We start from the raw sequence: 11,540 nt of genomic DNA on the forward strand, positions 1-11,540 counted from the left end.
TTTCACCAATATTTCTCAATATTTCATTTATAAGTATATAATAATAAGTATATAATAAATATGTATAAATAAATCAATAAATTTAACATCGTCAAAGCCATCATACTAGTACTTTAATGACATTAGACGTAAATTTAATCTGTCTACCCGTTTTTATATTCATCCCAATATCTTTAAACTTGAGAGATTATTGAATAGTTGGGATAAGAAAAAATCTCCTAAATATATCTTTCTTTTGTACATTATGCTAAAATTTAGATAATACTTTATGTTTTACTATTACCACGGTACATGTTCCTCCTTGTTAATTTGTGTCATATTCAGTAGAGTTAATACAAACACAGAAATTCGATTGATAATGTCTGGCAGAGCAAGACGTCTATATTGTCTAAGAATAGATTATGATATAATCAAAAGATTAACCAGAATCTTCAAATACGCTTTCATATAGAAAACAATTGTAGCAAACGTTATAATAGATGACACAAAGTTGGACAACAAAAACCACCTAACAAACGTTATAATAGATGACATAAAGTTGGACAACAAACACGCCCAACATATATATAAATAGATATATTGTATATATAATATAAAGTACTGTTCATAAAATATTTCTCAAATCGTGGTCGACTCGCCCAGGAAAAATCATAGTCTGGAAACCTGTGCCCTTTTATCTTGTGTCTAGTACCACTTGATGTATGGCTACACATCCTTGAAAAATATTTTACAAACCTTTAACTTCAAGTTAGTAGGCTGATAATGTTATGCAAAAATATAAAGTAAAACAAAAACAAAAGGAAACTTATACAGGTAAAGTCCAATGTGATACATAGAGACTACAAAAACTATTCCATTAAAATACAAAATATCCAAGTTAAATGAAGTTATTTATCTCACTTCTAGTTCCGGTGGGTGGAGGGGAGGTAAGGGAAGAAAAAAAAAAAAAATATATATAAGTATTGCAGTATTTAACTACAAATGTTATTCCATTTCAAAGAAAATGGTACTGTATAGAAGTTGTCAATAGCGAGCATTTCAAAGAATGAAAGGGTTTTGCGTGATTCATTACAACTTAATCTCCCTTCCCATGTGAAAGTGTACAATTTGCGCACCTCCTGCTGTTATTGTGCAGTCATAAGATCAAAGAAATATATATATACAGTTGTAAATTCCAGACATATGGAACAGATTAATTAACGTTACAGTATAGGCTTGAAATACATATCTTAAAGAAATTGGTGATGGTTACTAATAAAACATAAACGAATTTATATGCGGTATAAATTACGATTTTTCATTCTTCGTTTTTCTCTCCCATTTGTTGCGATGTAAAATATTGAATTCAGTCTTTACCAACATTTTACCACAGGCACGAGTTATAGGACCATTCACAACCGTCAGTAGCACCTGATACACGCGAAATTCGAGTTTCAAACCTCAAAACGATTTTACGATTCCTTCCTAGTGAAGTTCCTACACCATTGTAAATCAGCTGCTCGGTATTTTGTAAGGAATCTTCTGATTGGCCAAAAGCAACGAAACCGCAACGTTTCGCACAAGCAATCGAAAGAAACTCGAATTTCGCGTGTATCAGATGCTACTGGCGGTTGTGAGTAATCCCATTTAATGTATTTAGTAATATTATTAAGTAAATTGATTTTGACCCGTACTCGGCTGACAAACATGTATTAGTCTATGTTTACGTACGTACCGAATCGTTGTGCCACTTTTTTGTCCACCTGGGAGCACGAATGCGCTCTTTTGCTGAGACTTTGGATCGGTCTCATTTGTAAGCTTAATACAAACGTTCACAAATAAAACTTGTTATAGTCTTAATATATTGTCAGTACTAGTATTAAAATGATTTATTTTGATTATCGTGAAAATGTCGAGCAACTTATAATGCTCTTGAATTGTTTTCTCTAAATTATGCACATTAATGACATGTGTGTCAGAAAAAATAAAATGCACGTTGACTCATTAATCAAAAACGTGTATGTATTTCTGTTTTAAGAAAGTGTCACCAGGCTTGTAATTACTGTGTTTAGTACTCGGACATCAACAAGAACAACAACATCTACCACCACAACAACACTCACTACAACAACATCGACTTCAACTAAGACTTCAACGTTTACATCCACCAGGAAACTGACAGCCATCGTACCGTACAAGACAACTTCTTCGGCAACAACTGTTATTTCTGCGACGACTAAAACTTATGATGCATTGATGCAAGTACCCGCTGGTGCGATTTTTGCAAGAGCTAACATAATTTGCCAGAACTTCATGACGGTTGCTATGCGTGCGGTCGTCCCCCCTGGGCCACCTAGCTGTATATCATTATCGGTCAGTCACGTGGACAATTTCACTCACGCCAACCGCGCATGTATCATACATGCAATCCACTACAACATATTTACAGTATGTTTTAATCGTCGTCAAAACATTATGTATGCATTTCTATGACATGTTATGTTATCTAAATAGTTAACATTTCGCAGATAGGACCATTCATTTATATGTTTTTTATTTATATTGCTCAGAATTTGATTTGTAATCTAGGCGTCACGTCGCTGGTTCGATTTTCCAGCGAGACAAAATTCCCCGTGAAAATTGATCCCGGAGTCTTGTGGCAAGTTGACTCTGACCGCTGATTCTGCAATCTAAAGTTTCTCTAACTTACGGAGAAGTAAGTTGTCATGGAAAGCCGGCTATTTGGATCGGCCGCCGAGATGATATGACAAAAATTTATCATAATTGGCGTAAAGACCTACCAAGCTAAGAAAGAAAATTGTCGCAAAAAGACATTTATTCGAAAACTGTTCCCCATTGGCATCTCCGAATTCAGAAGAAGTCATTTTGTCTTCATTGATGATATGCATTGTGTATATTCTTGCCGCTTTTTGCGTCTTCATTTTATTCTTATACTTTCACAAGGACGAGTATTGGGGCCGGGTTAACTTAGGGCCGGGTTGATTAATTCATTCCGATCATACTGTTTTTTCGTCTGCTGCTAATATCTGTGTTAAAATCCTTACTAGAAGTAAAACTACCTGATATCAAAAAGACGCTGTCCATAGAACAAAATGGCGCGCTGCATATACATTCTGAATGCTTTGGATTTCTAGACGAATTTAAATATAGTCACGTCTCAGCGAGTTTCATCAAATATAGTTCTTCCTTCTCATGAGACGAAATAAAATGGAAAAGATTATTACTACGTACAACGTTTGCGTTTTAATGTTTCATGTTTAGAAAAAAAGTAACTGTAAACACTTATATAGCTACAATATCACCGAGCACTATGAGCTTATCCGGGAAATAACGGAAATAACCGATATTTTGCTTTTGTTCGCAGGTGCAATTCGACCAATAAGAAATTCTTACTTTCCCGCCATTCGAACAATTAAAGTTGTTATCGTTAACCAGTCTTTCACAAGATAAGAAATAAGAAAGGATAGTTTCTGGAAATAAGTAATGCTTTTCATTTGTACTAAAAAAAAGAGAAACAGACAATAAAAGTCGGGTCAAAGTATCTCAAAGCCCACAAGATTTTGCAGGTAACAGACCGCCGGCAATCTTAAGGGAAGCAATGTTATTTTAAAATATATGATTTTATTGTTCTGTTACGACATGAATGTTTTATATTTATTCAAAATCTTACTGAAATGCCTTTTATCTGCCCTTTGGTCTTATTACTACAGCGTACATAACTATCCGTTGTCGTTCACATATACTGTATGTGCTACATAGCAAATTAATCTGACCTATCAGCAGAGAAAGACATTTTAGTATGAACTTACTTTCAACATGCATAAAGGTTTGTTTTTATGACAGGCTTTTTTTATGTTGAAACCTTGATGTAGTACAATAACCCATATCCCTGCCTGGTAAAATAAAGAATAAATCATTGAAAAAATGTGGTTGCTTATAAATGTTTTATTCCCATTTTTCTTATTTCTGTAAAATCAAGTCATTAGTCATTCCGAATTTAAGCATATTTAGGGATCATTAATGAGCGATGTTGATAATGCGTTAGACACAACAGAAACATGGTGTCACTATTTTATCTAATCAAAATATGCAAAGAACATAGTTTCTTTTTAACCATAAAAAAGAAAAGAAACAGATTTCAGATAACAATGTAAAACAAAAAAAAAAAAAACAGGTTTCGTCTTTCTCAAATTGAAATAATGTCATTAACATAATAATGTCAATAAAACAAACAAAAACAACATGTCGGCCCTTTATCGCTTGCGTTTTAAGAAATTAAAAAGAAAATACAAAAAAGGTGCAAAGGGAAACACATCTCCATCCCTTAATACTGGTTATCTGTCACGTCTCAAAATCTGACTAACAACATTGACCAAGGTGATTTTCAAAGTACATGTAGTTTCAAGGTACAAATTCCCCCAATAAATACACGGTATATATATAGCAAGGAAAGACACTGTCAATTTATTTCTTTTGTTATATTATTTTTTTCTTTTCATCAAATCAAAATGCAACATGTAATTTGAACAATATTGGTAGATGGTTGCTCTATAACTATAAAATCAAACGGACAACAGACTTCTTCAGATTTTTTTTCTTCAAATTTTCCTTTCATGCGATACTAAAATAATAACTTGTTAGTTTCACAATATGAATAACGTTTGAGATATATTGATATACTGGTATTTCCTAAGAAAATCTTTACAATTGTTTTGCTGGAAATTATTCTCAATTTACGGGAGACAGTCTTTGAACAACGAGAATTAAATTATTTAAAGATGATATACATATTTTTTTTTATTTTTTCCTTAACTTTAATGTTTTGAAATCATTTTTCCTTCTTTATTTCTATTTCATCTTTTGATTCACTTTTTGCAAAATCTGGTGTAAATATGTCACTTCAAGCATTGCCCTCTTTTTTCGACAAAGTCCTTTCCTTGAATATGCCGATGACAAACTTTTGGTGGATTTCCCTGTTTTCAAAAAGAACAAAAAGGTGGATGATTTAAAAACTGAATGATGTAATTTCAAGTATCCAATATCCTTATCAACAGGTGTCATTAAACATTATTTATTAAGACTAAATGCACTTGTATAATTTATTTGAACCACATTTAACTGTACAAATCTATGTATATAAATATTGTTGAACCCAGTATAAATGGCGTTTAACCTTCACAAAATCACATTTATATACGAGAAAATCTCGTCTACACGTGTAAACACGAAAACATTTACGAACTTTTGGAACAGATTCTTACTGCTATTATTTTAAAACCGATGTCAGACAAATCATGTAGTATGGGAAGGGCTCGGGCGCTAACTATGAGCACAGTATTTAGTTAGATAAGACAACGCGAAAACTTAGAACGGTTAGATTACAGTGACCTCATAGATTTACTCTAGTCGAACCCCTCACCATAAGCACAGTCTCTCTTGTGGCGGTCACCAAGAACAGGACATGCGCAGTGCATCGACAACACCCAAACAACAGTTTGCGCCCGAACCCTGCCAGTTTGGTCAGACAACGCTTATGACCAGAACACACGAACTTATATTTCTCAGGCAGATTGAAATATTGTACCTTGTATGTGTCGCAAATCAGACTCAGTAAATCTTTTTGTGCCATATCTTGCATCTTTTCTGTATGAACCTTTAAAACAGAAAATGTTTTCATACTTCTGTGGTAAGACCATGATTGTGAAAAACGTGCTTCGCTGTATATCGTTAACAAATTGATAAATTTGCTATTTGCAAGTCTTATTACATTGTTATTTCTCTAAATATTCCTCACCATAAACAAATGAGCCGTGTCATGACAAAACCAACATAATGGGTTTGCGACCAGCATGGATCCAGAGCAGCCTGCCCATCCGCACAGTCTGATCAGGATCCATGCTGTATGCTTTACAGACCCATAACAAGTAAAGAAACTGATAGCCAACAGCATGGATCCTGATCAGACTGCGCGGATGCACAGGCTGGTCTGGATCCATGCTGGTCGCTAACCCATTATGTTGGTTTTGTCGTGACACGGCTCAAATAGTTTTTAGTATCAATATAGTATCAGGCATAATTATTTACTTTAAAAGAAATCATTTTCAATTGCGTTTATGTGAAATCTGCAAGAACACAACTGATTTGCCCTTCTAAACGTACCACAAACACCATATTCAGACAATAAATTTTAAAATGACGCATTTTAATTAAACTTTTTGTATAATAAATGTCTATAAGATCGAACTTCTTATACCATTAGTTAAACGTTACATGTATGCAAAAGAGACACTTAAATGTTCTTTGTCCATTATTTCTTTCTTAAATTGTGTTATATATACAGTATAATATTATGTTATTTTGTTTGTTTGTTTGTTTCATTTTACGCCTTTTTCCAACAGTATTTCAGTCATATAGGCGGGTAGTTTCCTAACCATCGTTCCTGGAGAGTTACATCAGTACTAGACTATCTTCCTCCGTGCTAAACTACCAAAGCATCTCCAAAGCATCTGTTTAATCTTCAGAAGTAATTTACTTAATCTGAAGGAATCAGAAAATATTAAGAACGCTGAAATGCGGAATGGAGAACTGTTTACACCTTCTAAACGGCACATCTGCAGTTGTGGCCTTGTGGGCATATAATTCTGACCTGCAGTTGTGGACATATAATTCTGACCTGCAGTTGTGGACATATAATTCTGACCTGCAGTTGTGGACATATAATTCTGAAAACGGGGAGATCATTCGAGAGCACCGAACACAAATAAATACATTATACATGAAAACGACAGACTCAAAGACTAATCAAGTTTAAAAAAAAGAGATCCCAATCACCTGTCTTTTTTCATCCTTTTTATTCAAGAAAACGAGGCCAGTTAGGGTATGACCACAGCCCACTCTTTTAAAATCTTCAGTATGGGATGGTTTCCCGATCCATATACTGATCATTTTTACGGGGAGAATAAATGGGGTCATCCTTTTATTGTTGGGGCTTGTTAAAAGGTTAAAAAAATAAACATCTGGGAAGGGCTTAATCTAATGTTGCCTGAACTTGTTGCCCAACCCATTTGCTTTTTTTATAAACTTATCATTTACATAATTTAACATGTATGTAATGTTTAATATAAAATCAAAGTGCTGCAGCACTGAATGCGGCGGACATGCAACCGGTAAGACATTTAGTTTTTTTTAAGACAAAAAAAATAAACACAAAATATATAACAGAGAAAATTTGTTCTATACAAGTTCGAGATTTGTAGAGCAATATATTTTGTGTCCCAATCTGATATAATCCAGATTTTCTACTTTCAAGCATTTAAATACAGAATGAAATTTATGCCTAAAAACTCTGGTCAAACTTGTAAATCAGTGTCATCATCGATTTATTTCAAGAAATGATAAGTAAATAGAAAAAAACTGTCAACGAAATATTTCTAAAATAAAACCATGTAAATAAACTTCAAGCATTATACATTATACATGGTAGAATGTTATTTAGAATTGCTTCGTGTTTTAACATAGTGGACATACAGACAATAAAATATAAGTCATATGTATTTTTATTTCTCTTGGATATGTACGCTCATTAAAAATCATCAGCAATTAATAGTGTATTTTTTAGTGTTTTTTATTTACAATCGTTTTTATTTTAATTTAAATGTCACTTAAGCAATACAGTGTTTAGTTGTCCTTTTCATTTTCACACTAAATTCCATTTTCAACTTGTTTGCTTCTTACAATTGTATAGAATTTTAAAAGTATTGCATGTGAACAAAGTAAGTATCCGCTGGTTAATAACACAGGGACCCAGCACAGTGTTGGGATAGTGTAAAAAAGTGATTTTTTTAAAAAAAATATATATTGTATATATATAATATATAGACAAGGGGTTGAACTCGCCAAATCGGCCGAATGCCCCTAGTCCAGTATAAGTCAAAATTGCAAAGTCATTCTTGCGTAAATTATATCAAGCTATATATCAAATTGCAGCTAAATGACATCACTAGACGTTGACAATAACATTACTGTCCCCACTTAAAACGTTTTTGAACAACAAACCGATATTTCGGATGAAACATCGTATTTTTGCTAGGTCGGACAAAACAGTGCAACCTGTCAACACTCGATTTTCTACGTTTAAAAACGCAATTCCAGACCATGTCATTATACCAACCCGAAATAAATCGATAAAACAAAACAAAATAAACAATTTACCGCTGGAAATTGTTCCAAAACCAATCAATTATAGCAAACATTCATTTCTTTTTATTTCTCTTCCGTCAAAATATTTTTTTGAAGCCATGATACATACTCGGCAACGGTTGTAAGACATCGTTTGATTGGACGAGTCTGTGACCCAGCAATGCTTTGTATTTTAATCAACCAATGAAATAATCCGTTTCAAATTGGTCACGTGATAGCCAATGGATGCTGATTACAACTTTCATTTTCACATTCAGGAATTAATTGTTTACAGACGCTATAAAACATTTTAACAATCAATTTCCGGCGGTAAGTTGTTTCTTTTGTTTTGTATTATCGATTTATTGCGGGTTGATATAATGTAATGGTTTGGAATTGCGTTTTTACACGTAGAAAATTGAGTGGGGACAGGTTGCACGGTTGTGTCCGACCTAGCAAAAATACGATGTGTCATCCGAAATATCGGTTTGTTGTTCAAAAACGGTTTAAGTTGGGACAGTAATGTTATTGTCAACGTCTAGCGATGTCATTTAGCTGCAATTTGATATATAGCTTTATATGATTTACGCAAGAATGACTTTGCAATTTTGACTTATACTGGACTAGGGGCGTTCGGCCGATTTGGCGAGTTCAACCCCTTGTCTATATATTATATATAAAGTACATTTTTTTTCTAGAATTACTTTTTTTACACTATCCCAACACTGTGCCGGGTCCCTTTGGTTAATAACATGTATAATGTGTACTCCCTACTGTCCGAAAATCAGCACAGGTAAAGCAGAATCTATTTATAGAATAGCGAAGGTTAACTCTTATCGTGACCAAGAAAAATATGTAAACAAACCACAAGAATCGGAAGTAGAACTGATATTATAAGTTCCTTCAATAAAGATTACCATGAAAGACTACATGGTGGTTAAGTGTTAAAAAACTCTCTTGTTACATGAATTTTCAAAAATATATATTTATACTAACCATTGTACTGAATCTAATTTATTAATAACTGCTGAACATTCAGCTAATCCCGCGGTATGAGTCACGAAAATAGTTCTTGTTTGATTAATGCGCGAGTTATTCTAGAGTCACGAAAACTTTTGATTTGTTAATAATAATGTTTTGTATAATGTAAAATATTTATTTCCTACTAATAATTTATTGGAACTCAGAGCTTACACCTTTATTATAGTATAATTTGCTGCCCTACTTTTTCGACAGCGGTAAATCGTTTCGGCAGTAATTTGCATATTGCGCAATAATACTACGTACGGGACTACAACGTTTTTATCAATCATATACGTTCATATTTTAACTTGGATAACTTAATTTGAAATTGAAAAGGCTAAATATGGTAGATTTTAAGATATCCCGACATAGTATGGGAGTTTTAAAGGATCAAATTCATGTACTATTTCTTGGGCTGTTAATCGGTTGAGGACACTTTGCGCGATTGTAGCAGACGAAATCCCATGTAGATGACTTAGCTCTGAACGCGCCTGAGGGCGCGTCCGTCGCAAAAACAGTGACACCATGAAACTGTTAATATAACTTGAATGAAATTCATCTCGAAGGCTAATCAAATTAAACCAGTGACGTAACGAATATTTTACCATATAACTTGTACGAGATTTTCTTCTAGTTTGTTTTGTTTTTGATTGGGTTTTAAGTCACACCGACACAGTATAGGTCATTTGGTGACTATCCAGCTTTACTGGTTGAGGAAGACCTAACGTACCCGTCTGTGCATTATTTCAAGCACGAACGGGCAACTGAGTAGAACCACCGACGTTCCGTAAGCTAGCTGGATAGCTTCATTACATGAAAGAATCCAAAGTCGCTGTTGGGATTCGAACCCACAGCGGTGAGGGGCAAGTGGTTTGAAGTCAACGATCTTAACCACTCGGCCACAGACACCCCTTTTTCTTCTAGTTGTAAGCATTATATGATACGGTATGATACTTGTATTTGTGATGCATTTTACCTTATCTCCATATTTGTATTCATATATGTTTTGCCACATGTGTCAAAGATCTTCTGGATGAATAATAAATAAAGTTATAAAATTGTATAATGTTGATACATTTCTTACCCCATTGATTGTGATCCATGGAACATACGTTTGGTTTGGTCTTAATGCTTCCGTTTTCAAAGCCATCTCATGTTCGAGCAAATTTCCCTTGTCACTGTTTGCACATGACATAATTGGAGCTAAATCTATTTTCATAGCATTTGCGCACTGTAAACAGATAAAATAAATGCCACAAATTCATATTTCATTTGTCAGTATTATTTTTGGCAAAGTTTGAAATTCAGATTGATCCTCAATGTGAGTAAGAAGAAGATTTAAAATTTACAATGTTCTGACTTTATGCTGTAGAAGACGGCAAGTGCCATGTGTGAATTATTTCAAACTTAGACTTACATCTTCCCTGCTGCTTACTTGCATAGTGGACTTATTCTGCTTTTATTGTGTAACTGTCCATTGTTAATTAAGAGTATTTCGATACGGAGAATTATGACACGGTGTAGAAGTTGACCAGACTAAATTGAGCAGGATTGTCGTGGGTACCGCCGGCAATTGTTATTCCTTGAGGAGCTTCGAGCTATACAGACATGATACACCTTGATCCGGAGATAAGTGTGAAATAACTTCAAATAAGAAACAAGAGCCACCGCCGGGAGGGGGTAACGCTCGACTTTTTTAATTTTTACAGTATAAAAGCAAACAAATAAACCGTTTAAACAAACCATAAAGAAAAAAGTAAAGTTTTCCTTTTTCATTTTGAAAGGTCTGTTTAGTCATACTAGTTTTTGAAAAGAGAATAAATTAATTAATCCATTCAAAAATAACAAAGTTAAAGCCACTTAGTCTAATATAAAAATTCAGCGAAAAACGAGCAAAATTTAGACATTTAACCTTAAAAGGTCAAGGTCTTTTAAAGATGATGGTCAAGGTTTGTCTACTCTACTAAAAGGCACTTTCCCAAGGGTTATTGTGGCCAAGTAAGAAGACAATACACCAAGAACTTAAAAAGTTATGATCAACATAAAGTTTGCGGACGGCAACGCCAACCGCAACGGCATTGGTAACGCCGACATGACTATAATAGTTCTACTTTAAAAAAAAAAAAAAAAAGTCGAGCTAATAAAAAAAATTTACATATACCTTCTCTGCAGCTTTATCCGGCATTGTATCTTTCGCTTCCATACATTTTATGAATGGAAAATATACATTGATGTCATCTATAATGTTTATGGCACAAGTCTGGAAAAGTATATTTCATTTTAATTAGTTCTTAAAGTCATATTGACAGATATATGTGGCTATGAATGTTTATTGGTTT

At 33.8% G+C, this 11,540-nt stretch overlaps 1 protein-coding gene across 1 annotated transcript; it reads right to left on the reverse strand.

Annotated features, from left to right (window-relative positions):
- Positions 1-5,584: 5,584 nt before the first annotated feature.
- On the reverse strand, positions 5,585-11,461 carry LOC132754015 (gamma-interferon-inducible lysosomal thiol reductase-like; the record flags this gene model as incomplete). The annotated part of the gene is made up of 3 exons (XM_060744604.1): positions 5,585-5,653; positions 10,286-10,432; positions 11,363-11,461. Coding segments are annotated over 3 exons (315 nt in total), but the record flags the coding sequence as incomplete, so codon positions are not given.
- Positions 11,462-11,540: the final 79 nt, after the last annotated feature.

This window comes from Ruditapes philippinarum, unplaced genomic scaffold, assembly GCF_026571515.1.
Source record: "Ruditapes philippinarum isolate M1 unplaced genomic scaffold, ASM2657151v2 ctg16325_1_1_1_1, whole genome shotgun sequence".
Taxonomy (NCBI): Eukaryota; Metazoa; Mollusca; class Bivalvia; order Venerida; family Veneridae; genus Ruditapes; species Ruditapes philippinarum.